General features: G+C 37.8%; 1 protein-coding gene across 1 annotated transcript in view; it reads left to right on the top strand.

Moving 5' to 3' along the window:
• Positions 1-1513: 1513 nt before the first annotated feature.
• Positions 1514-22439, top strand: part of LOC113054200 (fibroblast growth factor 11-like) — a 33242-nt gene continuing 12316 nt past the window's right edge. The window contains exons 1-3 of the mRNA XM_026219565.1: positions 1514-1964; positions 2035-3311; positions 20243-20353. Of these exons, the coding sequence (XP_026075350.1) occupies positions 3119-3311; positions 20243-20353 (304 nt within the window). The 5' untranslated portion in view covers positions 1514-1964; positions 2035-3118. The remainder of the gene's footprint in view (positions 1965-2034; positions 3312-20242; positions 20354-22439) is intronic.

Below are 22439 nucleotides of genomic sequence, written 5' to 3'. Positions count from 1 at the left end.
ATGTCACACTCATCTGTGTGTGAAGATGTTGCAGGCATCAGCCCAGCGCAAATCCATGTATTAATGTTCTGAAGTGAAGTAAACTTCAATGGATTTCCCCTGCTCAGGGCGTAGGGAGCATCGAAAAATGTGTGGGGATCATGTCAATTGGAACACAGTTCATTCATGTAGCTCTCTTCTAACGAGCTGGTTATCTGAATCAGGTGAGTAAGATAAGAGAAACACTGGAGTGGAGGACTGGAGTTGAAAACCGCTGATGTCGAAGTAGGACTACTTGTAATAAAAAAATGAAACATAAAATACACAAATAACTTTAAGATACTGTTTCTGAATATATAAAGATGTAGCTTACATAACCAAAAAAAAAAATAAAAATAAAAAATAAATAAACTTAATACTTGTAAATTAAATATTTTTCTACATAAAGATTTATTGATTAATATGTAAAAAAAAAAAAAAAAAAAAAAAAAAAAAATTATACGCGGAACTCTTAAAGATTTTCTTTACAGTTATTTTGCTTTAGAACATCTATAATGTAATAAATAATACAATTTCAAAGGTGTCAATGTAATCTCATTAAAAAAGGAACTTTAATAATGTTTTAAGTTCTAACAAATAGGTTTTTGCTAAAAAGTGGCCAAAATGTAAAATAATTTGTTTATAATTTCTGCACAGGAGGGTTTCAAAACAAAAATTTTGAACAATATCAGTATCGGCAACAGCTATCAGCCAAAATGATTAGAAAAATATTGGCATTTCGGATATAGGCAAAAATAAAATGTTGTGCATTACTAAGTACATCCTTACTCACAATGGTCAATCAAGGAACAACAAAGCTGAACTTACTCCAAAACACCACCGTACATTTACATATAGTATCTGTGCACACATGAATAATCACACTGTGATTACCCATCTCCTCCATCAGAGGATGCAGCAAATTACTTTAATCTGACATGCTTGCAAAGACTATACCAGATCACTCCAACAGTGTGAACCATACACCTGAAGCAGCTCTTTAAAACGTCAAACTACTGCAGTGTGCTTGACTGCACATTAGTCTACAGTATATGCACTGCTGTATTGTTCTTCTTTATCATTTGATGAAATACTGTTGCCATTGTAAACAGAGCATTTAAAAAAACATCTCCCAAACAAAAGTCTGCTTTTTCTTTACCACCCGCAGACAGGAAATCGTAAAAAAGGTAAACTTTTACATAAAAAAAAAAAAAAATGTACACCTGATTAGACTGATTAGAAAGTGTTAATGAATAAGACAGGTTTCTAAAATCTCACACTAAAGTTATGAACATATTTAATTAATCTGTACTGCTTGAATGTGAATGTGTATATATGCATTATAGAACCTTTGTTTGTGGATTAGGTCCTGGTCAGGCGAAGACCATTTCCGTCTCTAATGTGTCACTATTAATAAGAGACAGCTGCCCATCCTGACACACACTCTTATTGCCTGTCTGTCTCTTTAAGCAAAGCACCCCTCAGGTCCCGCTCATTTCACATGCTGTATTTGCAGAATGCCAAGAGACTGGAAAATACACAGAGATAAAGCGAAACCGCAGTGATGTCAGAAAGAAGAATGAAAGGTGGGGAGGTGGGGAGGAGGGTGAGTGAAAGAAGCTTTGAGTCGAACAGCAATAAAGTAAATGAGGAAAAAGATGATAGGAGAAAAAAGATAGATAAGACCGAGTAAGTCTTTCTGTTTGCCTCAGTTTTACACCTTCAGCAAACGTCAAGCACTCCCAGCACACAGCCTGCACGAAACTGAACGCTAAACCAATAAAAGTGGTACAATCCTAATCCCCTTAAAGTGATTGTGTACATGAGGATGTGTGTATCAGAGAGAGAGAGAGAGATGGATGAGGGGGATAAATGTGTGTGTGCGAGTGTGTGAATTTGGCAGTGATAACTGACTCGGAACGCATGACTGCAATGTTCTTCCTGAGGTGAGTGAAAACTGTCACCATTGGCACCTAAAGCGCTGTCTCTCACTCTCTCTATCCCTCTCTGTTTCAGTCTACCCATCAAGGACAGACACGGCAGAGTCAAGGAAGAACAGTAGGGTTAATTCTCTCCCCATCCTCTTTTTCTCTCCCTTCATCTGTCTGTTTTCTCCTCTCCATTGTTCTCATTCATCATATACTTGTTCTTCTCCTACTCTCTTTTACACTCACTCCCTCACTCGACTGTGCTCGCTCTCCCTCCCTCACTTGTTCGCTCATGAATGTCACCTTTACTGGTGGTAGCCGCTGGATTTGCGCACACACCCACATACACACACGCTTGCTGTTTTTGGGGTGGGGGGTGGGGGGCAATGTACGGCTGTGGGGAGAGATAGCGTGTGCCAGAAGAGGCAGAAGGGAAATTTCTCGGAGTCCATTCTTCTTTTGCCGGCTCCCGTCCTGCGACTCAAGGGTTTTTCATCCCAGCAGCTGAAGCAGAAGTGCCTCTGGATGTGGGAGCACTGGATTACCGCTCCAGATTATTATTTTTTTATTTTTTTCCCCCAGCACAACTAAAGTTAGCTATAGGGAATACAGGCTGACCATCTGCTCATTTCTGACAGGATCTGTTCCTGATTTGAGTCAAATAATTCTGCTGCTGGTGAGTGAAGAACTTTCCACAGGGACCAGCCATGTGTGGGTGAGAAAGCTCATCGTTTCTGTGTGCTAAACTTTAGCTTTGTTTAGTGTTTTTATCTTTAGGAACAAGGGCAGGGGAATGTAAGGGGGGGCAAATATGTCGGCAATGTCGCAACAATGACTTTGTCAGCCTTTTCCAGTATCTTTTTGTGGAGATGTGACCGCGTCGATTTTCATTTTATGGATTTGCTGTGGTGTCAATATGCATTTAGTGAAACAAACATAATGAAGGACAAACCATGGACAGGTTGTGAGTGGAACAGAACTTAACCTCTTACCTTACTGGAGGGAAACACGTGGACACGTGAGGAACCTATCTGAATTCTTGGCTCACCGTGCGAGGTTTGACCCCTGACTTTTATCTTTTTGTGCTGCTGGTAAAAAGACAAGAGCATCCAGAGAGGGTCTCTTAAGCAAACAGAGACCCCCCTCCCAAAGGTGAGAGGGAGGGGGGGAAGATGGCAGCTCTTGCCAGTTCTCTCATCAGACAAAAACGGGCAGTCAAGGAGGACCAAGCCAACCGGCCGATAGCCAACAAACGCAAGCCATGCCCCAAGAGCAACAAGTCCCTTTGCCAGAAACAAATTCTTGTTCTCATATCAAAAGTACGGTTATGTGGCGGCCGCAGAGGAAGAACAGAAAAAAGACCAGGTAGGTTCATTTATAACATTTATTACAATGATTTTTTAACCACTTTTAACTGGTGGAACCAAATTCGCCAACTTAAGAAAACAAAAGGTAACACTTTCTTGCAAAACAGCAGAACGAAAAAGGATTTGACCTACAGTCTGGTTTGAAATACAGTTGTCTCTGTGAAGCAATGCTTCATACATGTAGGTCACATAAAGGAGAACACCACTATGCTCAGTAAGTTGCAGCGTTATGGGATTTATTCAGACTTTTATAAGAAAGGAAAGGGTTTGAAGGCTATTTTATGTTATGAACAGAACCGGAAAAGGCAAGCCCTTTATAAGGTTTGATTTACAGTCTTTCAAAGTGTCCCACAAGAACAGGCTATTCTGGGTTGCACTAAGACCTGCCATTAGAATGCTAATTATTACCCCGAGACACATCATCACTTCTGTGTTCACACATGGGCAAGCATGTATGCATATTCGTATCTAATTTCCACTGTATTTCAGAAAAGCTTGTTACTCAGTGGTGCCACGAAATTGGAAGTTGGACTCCGGCCATGTTTTAGTTCCGGTAACCTTGCCAGTGGCCAAAAAAAAAAAAAAAAGAAAAAAAAAACTCTCTGATTACAGCACTGATACGGAGACAGAAGCTTTGTGATTGTTATGCCAACCTACAGGGCAACAATGCTAAACACCAGTGTCCACAGCTCTAAAATAATCTACCAGTTATATTGAAAGAAAAACAACTTTGTTTTGTGTCGCTGCCATTGGTTGTGACTTTCGTAATATCTTCGGGTAAAGATGGAGGACTTAATGCTTATGACATTGTGCAATTAACACCACAGCCTTATAAACTAAATAACGGCATAGTAAATAAAAGAACTGTCAATGTAAAAACAAAATGAGAGCGAGAAGGGATAAAGAGATAATTCAGTGAGGGAGTGTGTGAGTGCGAGAGAGAGTGGGTGTTTTGTATGTAAACGAGAATGATTATAGTCAGGGATATTAATCTGCCTCTTTATCTGCCTCTCTCACCAATGAACATGAAATGCACCACACTGCAATCATCAGAAAAAATATGGGTCTAAACAGAAATGAATGTGAAAGAGAGAGTACGTGTGCATGTATTCTTATGGTACTTAAGAAACACTGATAGCCTGTCCTGCTCCTGGGACAATATTCTGTAATATTTACAATCCTTTAATATAGTACCATTATCATAATGTGATTTATAGAGACATACTGAAATGCAAATATATTCCACACAAGCAAACACACAAAAACCGGCTCAGGAAATGACATATAATATTGCATTGCTAGCATAGGTGATATTTCTGAATAATTTCCTTATACTAACACTTTCATCTAACCCTGCTGCCAAGATTTGAATCCCCCTTGCTTGTCTAGACAAATTTATTCTAGTTAGTGCTGATTTAGTGCTTTTCTATCAGGAGTCAAGGTTTGGATGGTTAATACGACCTGTTAGCCCTTGCTGGTACTTTTTAGGGGGGAAGTTCTTCTGAATACCTCAAGTTGTGACGTTCGAGTTGTGCTTCAAATTTCAATCAATAGCACTGTGTGTGAACTCAAGTGGCCAAAACTTGACGCCATGGGCGTCACCTAGCCACAGCAGTGTGGGTTCATGGGATTACTGCTGCATAGTCAGGTCAATGATCCATATACATCCATCATAACAATGTCAAGCCCCTGCTGTACCCACAACACCCTTCACACCTGTCTCCCTAAGTCTCTGGTTTAGGACAGGTTCCCTTGCAGCTCTAAGATGGCGTCATGGTCTCACACCCTCTGAGGTCGGCGCTGAGTCTACTGGTCTCTCGATCGATGCAGCTCATTAACGTATACTGATTAATCAATGATCACCCTCTCCTTTTACCCAGTGCCCAATTTCACGCAAGGTGGAGATGGTATAGAAACGTAAACCACACACACATACCCCGTTCTCTTAATAAAAGAGGCTTTTTTACAGCTTTACAGTTTTATGGAGCACTTGGCTTCTGTAGGGAGTTTGGCTTTATTAAACAACAAATCTCCTTATAGAGGAGGAGAGAGACACAGCGAGAGAGAAGCGTTTATTACAAGCAAAGCAGCAAGAAAAAATTCACAGCACAGGCAATGTTAAGGGTGCAAGCGGCCTATAATGTAGTATGTTTTATTTTAAAGAGTCCACTACCGATGTCATGATTTAGTGATTCCTGCCAAAAAACTGAAAACCGAGAAGGGTTACAGAGATAAGTCAGTGAGGGAGTGTGTGAGTGTTTGAGAGTGTGTGAGAGAGAGTGGGTGTTTTGTATGTAAACTAAAATGATTATTGGCAGGGATATTAATCTGCCTCTCTCACCAATGAACATGAAATGCGCCACACCGCAATCATCAGAAGAAATATTAGTATGAACACAAATTAATGTGAAAGGGAGATTAAGTGTGCATGCACTTTTATGATACTTAAGTAACACTGATAGCCTGTCCTGGGACCATATTCTGTAATATTTACAATCCTTTGATATAGTATCACAGTACCATAGTAGCATAATGTGATTTAGAGACATACTGAAATGCAAATATATTTCTGCACATGTAAACACAAAAACTGGATCAGGAAATGACATATAACATTGCATTGCTAGAATAGGTGATATTTCTACTTCAGGTCTTTCCTTATACAAACACTTGCATCTAACCCTGCTGCAAAGATTTTAAATCACCATGATTGTCTAGACAAGTTTATTCTAATCAGTGCTGATTTAGTACTTAACTACCAGGAGGCAAGGTTTGGATGGTTAATACGGCCTAATAATTTTTGCTGGTACTGTTTAGCGAGGAAGTCCTTCTGAATACCTAAAATTGTGACAGTGTTTGTTTCTTCAAAATTCAATCCATAGCACTGCGGGTGAACTTAAGTTGCCAAAACGTGACAAATTTGGGCGCTTACCTAGCCACAGCAGTGTAGGTTCATGGGGGAAAAATTGCTGATGCTACATACAGTAGTACACTTGTTTATGTGTAAATTCTGAATAGATCTTAGACCAGCACAGGCAATGTTCAGGGTGCAAGCAGCCTATAATGTACATTTTCTTTTAATAGCATCATATGATGCAATTTCAAGTTTTCCTTTCTCTTAGGAGTGTTATACGCTGTTTGTGCACAGATAAGATCCCTAAAGTTACAAGGACTAAAATCTCTAACCCAAAAAAATATTCTTTAAAAAAGTTTTAAGTTGTCCATGCCCTCTTAAAACACCTCACTTGAACACATGCCCAAATATCTACGTCACTGTGTGGGAAGATTTGGCTAACACTGCCAAATGTTCACGCAAAGAAAGAAGGCATAACTTTGACTCTGCTGTGTGTTGCTGCTGCCGCAACCATGTGGTGGGGTGTCATGTCGTGTATGTTTCGTTGTGAAAGCGAATCTACTTTGTTTGGCCTTCCAAAAGAGGACACAACTACAAATCAGTGGTTAAGTTGTATTTACAACACTGTTCCAGAACAGTTCAACCCAAGTATTTGAATGTGTGCAGCGCATTTTATGGAGAACTGTTTCCTTAACCTGGGAGAGTAGCCTATGCTGCCTGTGCACTAAGGCTGTTTGTATAAAGTGGGGCAATTCCAACTTTGCAAGAATAGTCTGGTGATCCTGATTCACAGACTGTAAGTATGTTTTCATATTTAAAAAAATTGCCACTTACTATTCAAACGTGAGTTTTGAGCAGTGTAGTGTAGTGCTCGTTGTTTGTCCTTTCTCAGATCACAAATGCAGACATGGTTTTATGTTTACGTGGCGCGATATGCAACACAACATGTTAAAAATACATGTAAGTCATTATAATCAGTAATTATATCCCCACTGGATGCAACAAAAACCTAATTTGTAATGGGTTTTAATTGGTTTTATCTCATCTCACCGGGACACATGGCATTACAGTATGTTAAGGGGCGTAACATTTCCGTCACATGCTTGAGGTTCAGCGAATCACAAAGCACTGGATAGCTGGCCAATCAGAACGACAAGCTTTGTAAAAATGTATGCGTTTCAGAAAGGCGGGTAATAGAGAAGCAACAATAATGTACAATATGTGGAATTTCTTTTTTTTTTACCTTAAGCCACATAAAAAAACATTGCATTACACAAAATATACAAATTAATATTCTTTTTAGCAATGTCACATAATCCCTTTAAAGAGTCCACTGCAGCTGTCAAGATTTAGTGATTTCTGCAAGAAAACTTGATTGAACCTGGGGGGGGGGGGGTGAATGATGAATAAACTATTGTAGTCGAAAGAAAATGTAATTTCCCATCCTGCATACAACCTTCAAAATGTATATAAAATTAAAAAGAAGAAAAATACATACAGATACAGGAGGTCTGCAGATGTGTAGCAAGAAGAATTTAACAGTTCTGCTGGGTGAGTTTGGTCTAAAGGAGTTGCTCAGGGCACAAGGACGTGGCACTGGAGGAGGACAGCTTTAAGCTGACCGTTGAAGATGGGCTGTCTTGCTTACTCAACAACACCTGATCACACGGCACAGTGTTAGGTAGCCTCTCATCCGTGTATTGAGAGTGCCAGGGGTCAGAAAGAAAGAGTGAGTGAAAGAGAGAGGGGAAGAGACAGTAATGCAGACAGGAAAAAGTAAAGGAGAGATGGAAGAGGTGGAGGAGAGGAATGAGAGGAGATAAAGGAGGAAAAGCGAGTCACTGCAAAAGATAGAAGGATGTGCAGAGGGAATTCATAGGAAGAGAGAAAATCACTGATGACTAAGCACAAGTTCTGGCAGAGATTATGTTAAATTAAAATGGTCAGCCTGTGCTTTTACTGCATGAAGTTTTTGTTTGTTTTCTTATTTTAAAACATGGTTAAAACAATGTCTCTTATTTTAAAAAAGAGCATTCAGGGTTCAAGTTCTTAATGCTATGCTTAAGTTCAACAAACAAGCTATTGATTACCGTTGTAACACCTGGATAAATCAGACTATTTAAAGGGGTCATATGACTTTGTAAAGAAGAGCATTATCTTGTGTATTTCATAATGCCATGTTTATATGCGGTCTCAGAAAAACAAAACAAAAAAAAAAAAACATTATTTTCCATTTACTGTATATTATTGTTGCTCCTCTATGCCCGGCCTTTCGGAAACGTGTCTATTTCTACAAAGCTCATTGTCAGACTGTCCTTGCAAGGTTGGAATTGCACCACCTTATAGAAACAGCCTTTGTGTATAACCTTCCTCGATTCAGGAAACAATCCTCCGTAAAATGCGCTGCACACATCTGAATATTTGGGTTGAACTGTTCTGGAACAGTGTTGCAAATACAACTTAACCACTGGTTTCTAGTTGTGTCCTCTTTTTGAAGCCCAAACAAAGTAGTTTCGTTTTTACAGCATACAAATACAGCGTCTCCACAACATGGTGGCAGCGGCAACAACACTACAACGAGAATCTAAGTTGAGCCTTCTTTCTTGTGTGACGTTATGCAAATCTTAAAATTGCATCATTTGACCCCTTTAATCCAACAGACGATCCAATCTTGTTATATGCTGTAATGCTCTAGTACTGTAAGAAAGTATGTTCTGTGGCCACGAAAACTTTATTTATTTATATAGTAATTTATACAAAATAGATTGTGTCAAAGCATGTTTACAGTGTTAAACAGGGAAAACTTGTGCTGATAATACAAGAGAAAAAGCGAAAAGTCGGTTTATTCGTCAGTTCATTGTTCAAATTCAGTTCATTGTTGATTCAATGATGTCATCGTCCAGTTCACTCTTCTTCATCGTCATCATCCAGTTCAGTTCTGAGCAGTTGGCTGTCTGGTGCAGTCACAACAACCTGGAGCTCCACACGCTCAAAACAGTGGAGATGATCAGGACTTCAGGAGAAAACCCCCTGCTCTCCCTCCACTCACCATCATGGACAGCACTGTGGCTGCACTGGAGTCGTTCAGGTTCCTGGGCACAACCATCTCTCAGGACCTGAAGTGGGACATTCACATTGACTCCATTGTGAAAAAGGCCCAGCAGAGATTGTACTTCTTTCATCAGCTGTAAAAGTTCAACCTGCCACAGGCACAGATAACACAGTTCTACTCAGCTGTTGTTGAATCGGTTCTGTGCTCTTCTTTAACTGTCTGGTTCGGGTCAGCCAGCAAATCAGATTTAAGAAGACTGTATGGACTGTTAGGACAGCAGAGAGGATCATTGGTGTGCACCCACCCAGGCTTCAGGACTTGTACAACTCCAGAGTGAAGAAACGGGCAGGTAACATCATCACAGACCCCTCTCACCCCGGACTCAACATGTTTGCAGCCCTCCCTTTAGGCAGACGCTACAGATCTCAGTGCACTACTAGAACATCTAGGCATAAAAACAGTTTCCCCCATGCCATCTCCAGCTTAAACAGATAACATATGTGATCAGTAATTCATTTCTGAAATTCATTCTAAATCTTTAATTACTGTATTAAATACATATGCATATCTCTTTATCTATACAGTTCTATATAGAGTAAAAAAACAAAAAAAAACAAAAAAAAACCAAATCACAAATCTGTACATAAATCAATCTACTGTTCTAGAATCATTCACACATTATTTATTGTTAAGTCTTACTATTTAAATGTTTTTTTTTTTTTCCAGTTCTCTATGTCTGTATCAGGAGCATGTTAAAAACAAAAAAAGAAACAATTCCTTTTGTGTTTATATATATATATATATATATATATATATATTATGTATTATTATAAGAAGGTGATGTAAGTAACAGTATTGATTATCAAGCTGCTGGTACATCAATGATGTTTTTGTTCTCTCTCTGAGCTCACAACAGCACTTGTTCAAGTAATAATTGAATTAAGATGTAGTTCATTAATGATTTTATTAGTCAACAAATGAACTAAAGATGTACTGTGCAGTTGCCTCTCTCACGTCCCTCTGGACAATCCTAGAGATGTGAATATAAATATTGGACGAGAAAATTAAATATGACAGAAATGTAAGAAATAAAGGCATCATGTTACTGGAGTGTTAACTCTATTGATCACCATGTCAGGGCCAGGGGGACAATTTGTGATTGACCATCTGAAAGAGTCTAATAATGTGACAGGAAAGAACCAACATGTGACCATACTGTGCATGTTTTATTGATGTTAACGTTAGCCGAGGCATTCTCAAAGGTAACAGCATTAATCTGTTCTATCCTTCACCATGAGGCCCACAAAAATGATCTGAGAGGTTGGAGTTTCCCCTTTACAAACTCTTAATTTAATAATTAGCACATTCTGTATTTGACAGGTTGCAGATGGGTCACCAGTAATTCAGATTTTAGACTTAGTTTTATAATACATGAACTATATATATATATATATATATATATATATATATATATATATATATATATATATATATATATATATATATATATATATATATATATATATATATATGTATATGTATATGTTATGGACTTTTCCACAATGACACTAACACTCCAAAAAGTCTTCCTGTTCAGCTCCAGTTTGGAAAAATCTCAGCTGCAGCAATCACTGCTCACTACCATCTGTATGAAATGATTATCCGATTAGTTTTGCGGCTGCTACAGCAGCCAAACCAGTTTCCCAGACACTTTTGTTGATAATGAGGGCACCAAACAGACAAACACCAGCTTATGCCTTTACACAACGAAAGATTGAGATGTGTTTCAAAATCTATCAAGAATTTAATTCCAGATGAAAAGATAATTAAAGCTGAAGGGACTGATGCTTTTGTTTTGAAGGTTTATTCAGTGATGCCTCTGGGTTGGAGTGCTGGACTTTGGGATTGTAGAAAAGTTTCATCATTTTGGAAGAGATCAGATTAGGACTAATTTTGCCTGAACGAGAGAGAAAACAAACAAACAAACAAACAAAAAAAGGCATCACTGAGATAAATGCCACTAGCGAATTCATGCTGGACCAAAGAGCCATGTATCAAATTCATCAGACATAATTGATTCCATTTACCAAAAAAATAAAATAATAAAATAAAATCACTATAAAAGGAAATGAGACTCAAAAATTGGCATGAAACAGAGATGGAAATGTACCTTTAGAATGCTAAATTTTGTATTTGAGGCAAAAATTAGTAGAGGAAGCAGAGCTTTGTAAAAAAAGAAGAAAGAATGCTTTATCTATATGGAGCTATTTAGTTCTAGCACAGCCTGCTGTCACCTAAAAGGACCTTTATGAAAAAATAATATAAAAAAATAACCTTTCTAAGACAGGCAAAGCAAAACTAAGCAAAACTGCTGTAGCAACATAACTGCATAAAAACAAAATGGAAGCTACAGTACGTTTTTTCCTCGTTTCAAAGTCTTTGCAATCTTCAGGTGTGATATCCTAGTATATTAATTACAGTAATACAAATGATATAATTTACTCTAATGGTAGAATAAGAAGTATTGATCACTTGTGTTCAGTAAAAAAATACCTAATATAAAATATCTAAAATGTATTTCTTTTATCTTACCTCTTTGGCAGTTCCTTTAAACCTAAAATTAACAATGTTTATGTTTATGTGCTTGAAACCAGTAAAACAGAAAATAAATGTAATTCTCTGAAAACAGTTATTAACAGACTTCAGCTTTATATATTAATCTTGTTTTAAGTATATTTCTTTTGGGAAACAACACATTTTTGCAATGTGACGTTTTGATGCACACTTGCACATATAAATGTAGAATGAGAAATTGCTATAAGAGAGTCATAATATTACTGTTCATGTCTCACAAATCATGTCTCAGAGAGTAAAGGAATTTTGGCACCTTTAGGTACTGACAGAGAACACCTGGGCTTTATTTACCCTGAAACCATGAGTAAATGCATCAGAATCGGAAACACCCCCATGCCCTGTCGTCCCACTGCCTAATGACATTGCGAATGACAAAGAACGCCTTATTAGGCTCTCTCACACAGCAGCTGAAATTGAATTTGTGGATACTTTGATTAAACCTGACAAGGACAGATTGAGTTTGACCTATAACAAGAGGGAGACACACAAAAGAAGTGTGTGTGTTTGTTTTAGAAGGGGCAGAGGATAAGAAGCAGCAGACAGAAAAGGTAGACATTTACTTCAGTAATTTCTGAGCGCTTAAGTGCTGGTGTTGACGTTGTGAGTGGGCAAAGCTCCATTACTGTTGGGCTGTCATCCCAGAGAGTCAGATTGCTTTATAGTTACATATAACACATCCACCACAAGTACCGGATACAAACCAGCTTGTAAAATCTCCTTTCATCCAAGTTTTGTACATTCAACAGCCTGCCCCACATTATTAAAAAAATGCTAGTCATCATTTAACCTTTCAATCTCTCATTTTGTCAATTCAAAATAGACAATAGCTGATATAGATATGAATAGATATGGTTGTCATCTCATTGGACGGTCACTTGAGGTCACACAATGATGACAAGGCCATGTCAAACAATAAAGAAAGAAGAAAGACTGAATATTGGATTATTGATCTCCACAATATTAATACCCATAATCACATAACGTGCACCTATTTGGGACTTGTGAAAGAAATAGTGCAATGTAAATGTAGTTGTTTTTGAAAAGCGTTAAAGAGCCACACAGATGGGAAATCAAAAATTACCTGTATTACAATGTATGATGTAGATGTCCATCAGCGTAAACAATGTGCAAAGTGATTAAACCAAAAAGTACACGATTTATAAAGTTATTGGCTTCTAAAGTAAGGAGTCGACTCTGAATCGCTGAAACGAGTCGTTATAGATTTCAAATCTTTTGCCCATCTCTATGTACGTCACTAGGAACACTTTGCATAATAATCTCCGCCTACCGTCTTGAGAGAAACAGAACTCTGACCTGCCCCCCCCCCCCCCCACACACACAGACGCTCTGGTTGGTGTGAGAACGTCATGTTGAGGAGACAGTGTGTTTTTAATTGTAAAGGCAAGTTTGTTTTAGTTTCACTGCCAAAGAATGAAGATCAGAAGAACCAATGGCTAAAATACATTTTTACCACAATACCAGAGCAGTACAACAAATCCCTTTTGTTGTGTTCACAACATTTCACTGATGACTGCTTTTCTAATCTCGGTGAGTACAAGGCTGGATTTTCAAAGCGATTGGCCATAAAAGAGGGTTCATTGCCAACTTTATTTAGACCAACAAGCATCTCCGAATCACAACGCGAAGTATGATTATGAAGTTATGTGTTTGTTTTCTCCCGAGCGTCTTATCAGTATGTGTGCAGTCTGCAGCCTTTGTCTGCGCTGACATTCATTTACAAACACGTCATTAAAAAGAAGTGTAACAAGTGCTGCTAACAGATATTCTGTGATAAAATAATCCATATGAAAACAACGCAATGTCCGTTTTTCACATCTCCCTTCATTATAGCTAATGTGACCACGCCCCCGCGCTGAACACGCTATTCAGATTCAAACTGAAGCACGCGGCTTGAATACACCCACACAGAAGAAAAAGCAGCGAGACTGTTCAAGTTTTTTATTTTACTGTTTGCTTCGCGATGAGAGGAATAAGACATAATTCACCCCAAAAAGATGCTAACGCATAGTTTACCGTGGAGGTGTGTGCGGAACAACCAATCAAAACTGACTATGTCAGTTGACCAATCAGAACACAGTATGCTACCGAAAGGTGGGGTTTAAGGAAACTGAATCTTTTGAACAGCTTTGCGTGAACCGTTTGGGGATCTCTGAGAATTGAGGTAATTTTAAAATTATATTTTGACAAAATGACAATGTTTTTTAACCTTGGATGGATTTAAACCTTATGTACAGGACTTATAAACAGTGATAGGAAGCTTAGAATTTTCATCTTACTGGCTCTTTAATGGATGTGTGTTAAAGCAAGTCAGTGTTTTTTATATATAGAAGTATAAGTAAATTGGGTCTGCTGTGATTTCTTTTCCAATCCTTTTACGTAATATGATGCACTGGCATCTCTTGTAGAAACTGGAGGGGGTGTTTATGGGGAGGCCCACGGTTTAAGACATTGAAAACCCCTGCAATAGAGAGACTGAAAAAATAAGAAATGGGGTAAGATAAGAAAAAGAACAGACCAAGAGTAAAGATCTGATGAAAGAGGACGAAACAAGAGAGGGAAAAGAAGAACGAGAAATGTGAGCGATAAGCGAGGGAAAACCGCCGAGAGCTGCAGAGAAGGAGAGACAGCAGAGAGAGAGTGGACTGGTGGGGAGTCCTAATAAAGGTTGAGGGAAGCCCTGGAAGTTTGGCCTCAGTCAGCGTGGGGAGTCACAGATGCCCTTGGCTGCTTGCTGAAGCAGCGCCTGTAATTATTCTGCACTCTCTTATCATTACTGGGTAAGCTGGCATCTCAGCAATAACGTACCAGACACTCTGCCCTGAGCCTCCCCTACACATACACACAAAAAAGCACACACACAAATACAAATTCCTTGAACATGAATGTAAGATTACTTGACAGTTAACCTCTATCGATCCTGTGAACACCAACAGGAAAATATGGTGCGACTTTTGGTTCTGTGACCAATCAAACCACGCACACATAATTGAACAAACACATAGTGGCTTCATCTTGGTTATTGCATTTCATTTTCTGTCTGACTTTGAAGAACTGCGATGGGCACTGCTGCATTTTAAATGAACAGCCAGAGCTCTGAATACAGCTGGCTGAAGAGGACATCCCGCTCCATACAAGAGTCCCATATTACAGTGTGTGTGGTGATATGGCAAGAGGGCAAAAGATAGGCAAGGGACAACGCTGGAAAGCATCAGCAGGAACATGAATATCATTACTGCATTTGCATCACTGTCTCTAGTGTAGGGAATATCAATGCTTTACTATTAACGCAAACATTGCTTAATTCTTCTCCCCGTGGGGTTGGTTGTATACAGAGGATTTCTGCTTTAGTGAGGATTGTTGCTTTATATGTTGTATGTTTGCTGTTTATTTTTCTAATGTTTGTCACCCTCATAAAGGCCATGTAACTGTAAGAGAATCCCTCAACCAATCATACTAATTAAAAGTCATTGATGCATTAGATTAAATTAGACAAGAGCTGGGGTGAAAAGGGGATCACTGCACGATTGGTGCAGAGATGAAAAGAAAGAGAACATGAAGAATTGCAAATATTTTCTTTTATGGGTAAAATGGCACAAACAGTATTGATAATTTGACGTACGCAACACTGCTCCTCTGGACTATCGATAAAGTGGATAACCTTTGCCTTACAGAAATAAAACAATCAAAATGTACTCTGGAAACCACTCATATTCCACACAGCCTGTATGGTAACCTCAAAATGTTTAATCCTAAGAAAAGAAAAAAAGCTCAATACAAACACAAGCTTGTTTGAACAGAAGACATGATGAAAATGTTAAAGTTTTAAACCTGTTAACATTTAATGATCGTTCCTGTCCTGTTAAATCAATAACCATCATAAACTAACCTCTCAGTTGCTTTATTCCTGATGTCTGCTGTGGTGCAACTGTAAAGTGCCTCACTGTATGTGAGCTGAATGTGAAGTGAGCTTTGAAGAGTTCATCACTGGTGAAAACAGATTTGTTCCTTTGGTATCTTGCAGTCTCAAGAAAGTTCCACTTTTTCAAGAGCTCTTATTATTTATCCCTTTACTTTAACTCTTTGCCAATTTAATTAGTTGAGTCAACAGACAAATGATGTTAATGAAATTAATTGTTAGTAATATTGATTTGCACTGGAGCAAATGTACTGTAATGATGCTTGACTGGTTCATAAGACTACATAGTTAATACAGAAAATGCATTTCTCCATAATTATTTAATTATTTATTTGTATTCACTATTTTATTCATAGATTCGTGAACAAATCATATAGTTTCAAAAGAATTTGCAAGTATTGTAGTGCCCTGTTTTTATTTTTTATGGTATTTTTGCATCCTTGAAAGCACTAACATGCTGTCTTTGTAATGGTAAAAGAGCGACTAATTCAATTCTTCAGAATTTCTCCTTTCTTGTTCCACGAAAGAAAGAAAATCATATGGGTTTGGAACTCCAAGATAACTGTGAGGAGATGAGAAGCTGAAAGATAAATAATGACAGATGAAATAAATCAAAGATAAACAGAATTCAAGCATTTGTTTTTTGCCGTAGCAGCGCACAGTCACTTTGCTAAAACCTGGCAAACAGTATTTCATCTAATGCATGTGAGTCTGAATGAGAGAGAGAGAATAAAAGCTGGTGGCTGGTCCTCACAGGCAGGATTCGGCACGGCACTCCAACCGTCACTTGCTGTATCTCCAGCGTGGAGTTGGCAGCAGCTCAGTGATCTCTGACAAAATTACCATCTGTATCAGCCTGGAACTGGACACTGCGCACTTCCACTCCCCACACACACCTCACCTCCACTGGATAAACAGCACCCGGGGGGACGGGGATCTCTTTCTCATACAGTTCTTTGTAATCCAGTTCCCAGAATAGCACTTCAAATCTCTTTCTCTTCTTTTTCTCTCTATGTCATTAGTTTCATTCCTTTCCATTTTCATTTTTATTAGAAACTCAACAAGGCAATTGCATATAAATATAGAGCTTAACAATACCTGGTTAGCCAATCATCTATACGCATAAATCCCATGTGAAAAACTACTCTCAAGTAAATGGCATGGTGACTAACTATGCAAATCTAAACACTCTCAATAGATACTGAGAGCAACCCACCAGTTACTTGTGTTCCTACGCAGGACTAAATTAGAACAAAATGTCATGCTGCATTAAATGCTGCTAAACACCATGTTGGCATGCGTATTTGTGTTTTCTGTCGCTTTGCTGTGTCATGCTGGTTTTTGGATGTGGTGTTGAAGAGGCACGATAGCCGCAGTTTCCCGCTCTTTAACAGTAGCGTGGGATGGTGTTTGCAACCCAGTGCTTTATATTGATACTCTAGAGTGAATCATCAGTGTCGCATTCCATTGGAGGAGTGCTGTGATTCTGATTAGCCCTGTCATGCTTCAGCTGTCTATCAAATGAGGCTGTCAGTGTATACTTTATGCCTGTCCAATATGTATAGAGCCATCTTCTCTAATGAAATTGTCATATGCATTCCTTCCCCCACCTCGCTTGCAAATAATCACTTGCTTCCCCTTTTGGTTGGATAATGCATTATATTATTACACCATATGGGTAATTGTGGGAGAGATGCTGGAGAATGAGTAAGAGACCAAGGGAAATTAATCAGAAATATTGTCATCGTGAATTTCATGTCATGTAAATGACCGAGCAAATTAATGGGACACTCAGAATTGGGAGGTTGATATTTCCAGATGAAAGAGAATGGAAAGCAACTCTTTGATATTTTGTAGCAAATGGTATTGCAAAGTTGTTGCAAAGTAATTCTATTAGTATTATTTGTTATATTTTACAGAGCTTATAGTCAGCTAGTGTAAAAGCTAATGACTCACCCTTTGCGGTTTGCTTCATACTAATTTACTATCTCCTAGGTAACATGCATGAATAATTAATATACGTTGTGTAATGTAATGCAGGTGTATTCACTTATGCTTATCCATTTGTAAAACAGAAAAAAAGAGCCTTTTCCTTATGTACTTGATTATTTGTTTTGGCTCCTTTTATGTTTTTAACATAAATGTGTGACATATCATAAAAAAGTGGTAGTTTTGTCCCGGGCTTCGACATTTATTAAAACTGACATTTAACAATTTATTTTAATTATTTTTTTATAAAAGTCACATTACAACTGGCCTGGAAACATTTATTTTTGATGCTTTTCAGATGCTGTTTATTTAAAAAATAAATATATATTAGGTTCCGAAGGCTCCAAAATGCCTGTAGTTGAAGAAACACCAAACACACTGGACTGTTCAGTTGGGAAGTAGGAGCTTCCCATGTGTACTTGAATAAAGAATAATTTCCTATTCCTATCAACACTTCTTACTGATCTCAGACCAGAGATAAAACAGCAACAACAAAACTAGCACATACACAATCAGAAACACACACAAACCTGAGCTTTGCAGCCTCTGTGTCAGTGGAATTTATATCAGGATATGCATGGGTGAAATCAATACAAGCTTTTACCAGGTCTTAGGAAAAGTTCAGCAGATTCCACCACAGTTCTCTCCACTGCTAAAGGTGACGTGACAACAAAGAGAAATGACACACACATAAGAACACACACTCACTGTACAAACGAGAAAATATCTTCATATCCACTTGTGATTGGATCACACAACCAACCATTAATAAAAACAAAGCAGTTCTCAGTTCATTTTGAGTTTGACATGAGGAAGCATGCACATTTGAGACTGACTGTCTTTTTAACCCACCGGCCTGACATTTATACAATACAAACCTTTAACTCATATCCTACGCAGCGGAAGCTCATAATAAGCCAGCCTACTCCTCCAGATAATCGTTTTTAAATTACCCTTTTCCTTGAGAGATTTCTTTCATTTGAATTTCACTGTAGGGGACAAATCAGCTGTTCCTAAGAAACTGTTCTTAGCATGGTCACTACCGCATCTATTTTATTAGAACTAGTCTGTTCACAAGCAACTTTCGGTTTAGCATCCCTTTCACTTGTTTCTAAAATCTCTAGTCTCATAAATAAACTTGCGAGTAAAACTTTTATAGAGTAGCGAACACATTTTATTTGCCAAAGTCCTGTAGAGACCAAAGCTTCTCTAAAAAGAAAGATTAGGTGAACGCCAATAAAACATTATGGGATGGACGATGAAGCGTTCAAAGTAAAATGGTCACAGGGAATAAGAGAGCAAATACTGCCTTCAAGAAGTTATACATGAGCAAGTTTAAATGTCAAGTGCATTGTGAATGCTAAGTGTTCATAAATAATGCATTATCTAAATGATATGTGAGGCCTGAGAAAGGTGGTCTATTCTGATCTGACCCTTCAGGTCTCTGAGGCAACTTCATGTGAGGAAGAAACAGCTACGCTCTGGATAGCGATGCTAAATTAGTCCATTTGTTCTCTAATGGTTGGTCTGGGTGCAAAACTGTGATTTTTAATGGACATATGAAATCAGTTCCCCTCAAGGTGTTCTAGCAGAGTAACCACAGGTATTAATAGTTAATGTGTTGAAATACATGTTCCACAAAGGTTTGACTACCAGAAAGTGTTGCAGTACATTTTGTATATTATATTATGTTGTATAATTTTAAACCAATAACACCTCTTGTTGTTAAAATTTTTCTTGTTGTAAACTGTTGTCCTAAGTTTATGTAAAAATAAATAGGTTTATTAAACCAAGGATTTCATGTTTTATTAGCCAAAACAGTATTATTAGCACTCAAATTAATGCATGACTCAGAATAACTGTACAGCATGTAAGACTCTAATACAATTATAAAGTAGTTATGTTATCACAAATAAATGTAAAGCCTCTAACTGGCTGCGTTTATAGTGATATAGATTACACAACATTCTAATATGATTCTCAAATCAATTTTTTTTTATTATTATTATTATTTAAAATTATTGTCCCCGGATTAGTAGGGTACTTTTGTAATAAAGTATCATTGGCGCGGACAGATTTTAAATATCAATTCCACTTAAAAAGATGCAATCTAATCCTGTTTACATGAAATAAGCCTGTTCCTGGGCAGGTTTAAGATTTATGGTTTATGGACCTGTTGCTTTGACAGCAAGTCCAGGATGAGCTTTGAAGAACCAAATAATCCAAGATCATGCCAAATCATCAGCTATCAAATCCAGTTAACGGAGTTAGCAATGTATGAAGAACAGACCCTGTCTCAAAAACATGTGCACAACATGGCAACATGACCTGTGCAGCATAACTGCTGATAATGAATAGACTCTGTGTAATTTTTAATGATGCTGTACCTGTATAGGTCAAGCTGGGATGTTTTCTTCACGGACTAACGTTGTGTGCTTGTGATTTGTATTTTTGTCTTTGCAGATCCTCAGCTAAAAGGCATCGTCACCCGTCTGTACAGCCAGCACGGATACTACCTGCAGATGCTGCCGGATGGCACCATGGACGGCACAAGGGAAGAGAGCAGCTGCTTCTGTAAGCGCGTGTTCTTTCTCACTCGTTATTCACAACTGACAGGCGCAGTGTGTGACCTCTGGTTGGTCAGATGTAGAAACTATTGAGGTGTGTCTGTTTGTGTCCGTGCCTGTGACTGCTAGATGGACATAAAACAAAATATCTGTCAGAAACACACAGTGGTGTTTCGTTACTAAGAGGTATTTTTGGGACAGGTCTTTAACGGTCTGGTTTGGTCTGGTTGCTTTTGATTATGCCTCCTGGGCATAAGACAATATATACATGCTTATTTAAATAATGTATACAGTTGTAATAATACATAATGTTCCATTTGAACTAAGATAACAATTTTAACACATAATAAACATGTGCGTGAGTTTCAGATTAATTTACAGGTTTAAATATAAATACTAGGTTTACATATGACTCAGTAAAGCCCTGACATTTGGTCCTATTTATTTAATTAATCATAATGCGAACGTATTATTCAACGTGCTATTATTATGTTTGAGATATCAACCACTGGTTGATGACCATAATGTTTGTATAAACTGTAGGTAACAACTGGTAAAATGTTCACCTAGTTCATAAAAACTGTAATGATACCTACACTTAAATATTTTCTTCTCAGCCATGTCATTAATAGCTCTTGAATGAAATCTCCTCCCATCTGTTGTCTGATTGGCATTTCGCAAGGATTCCTGGGTAGGTAAAGTGTGCGGAGCCTGCATCTATGCGGGCTTTGTGGAAGACTGAGCACACTTCAAAGTGTTAAAATGCTGAATGAGACTGAGGTGAGCACATGCAATTTAAGTCCACGAGACCGAAAGGGAAGTGCTCCATTTGGGACAGGGCCTACATGTCACTTCAGATGCGGCTTCACAAAAACACACTGACCAAACTATGGTCTAATTATCAACAAATCCCCTTCTAAATAAATAAATAAATAAATAAAAATCTATCTTTTTGTCAATATACTGCACCCTTAAGTCTTAAACATAATGATTCAAAGTAGAACTGAGCTGGGTATTACAGCCTGTCTAGAGCTGTACAGTATATCAATTATCAGCTGATTTTATTATTATTATTATTATTATTATACATTATTATACATTTTTTATCAGAATCGACTTATATTAGACATTTAATTAAATTTAAATTACCATCATCTAACACTCAAGTTATATTCTTGAACATCACTAATAATGTAATAACACTTAAATAATATAATATTCAGCAAATTTTCCAAAGGAATATCCACTTTTCATATTTTACATTACAATTTATGATGCCTAAATACACTTGTAGCAGTTAAAAAGATACATTTCTAGTTTTTAATGTTTTATTTGTAACTAATTTAGAAAAAAAGTATAGAATTTGTATATGAATTAATTGTTAAATGGTTGCTCAGAATTAATTCATTTTTAATTAGAGTTGCATTTTCAGGCTTACATGCAACCACTGGTGATGCAACAAAGTTGAACAGAGTTTTACTGTATGTAAATGAGTAGTTATGCAATGCAGTGGCCACCAATGGGAATGCAGAAAGTGAAAGACATGGGATTTTATTACTATTAGCAACCAACAGTATCACAAACTCTAGCAGTTAATTCAACATGAATGCACCTTAAACGATCCAAAGAACCTTTAAACAAATATTTACTTTTAACAGTGTAGAACATGCATGTAATCTGGAGTCAAGCCTAGATTTTGATATCGTGACACATTTGTGCATTTCTGGAAGTCAGTTCTTTTGTACAGGTTCAGCCTGAGGCCTCAGTGGTACGATGTTGTATTTTATGTTGAGTCACCATAACATGCTGTTCATAAAGGGGAAGAGACATTGAAGGAGAGAGGAAAACATGCCAAGGAGAGCTGACATGTGAAGCGTCATGAGTTCTTGTGCCTTTTGTAGCTCTATGTGAGGTTGTTTTTTGTTTTTTGTTTTTTTTTTGAGTGTGTGAGTAACAGATTGAGAAGTATTTTATTGGGATGGCAGTTGTCAGGGTGCACAAGTGTAGCACACTCCAGCCTGGGTTGTCAAGGACTAGCTTACATGTCATGCTTGTCTACTGAAATGACTGTCATACATATTAAATAACCATAC

Source organism: Carassius auratus, chromosome 35 (genome assembly GCF_003368295.1).
Source record: "Carassius auratus strain Wakin chromosome 35, ASM336829v1, whole genome shotgun sequence".
NCBI classification, from domain to species: Eukaryota; Metazoa; Chordata; class Actinopteri; order Cypriniformes; family Cyprinidae; genus Carassius; species Carassius auratus.
This window is presented reverse-complemented; position numbering and strand designations above follow the sequence as displayed.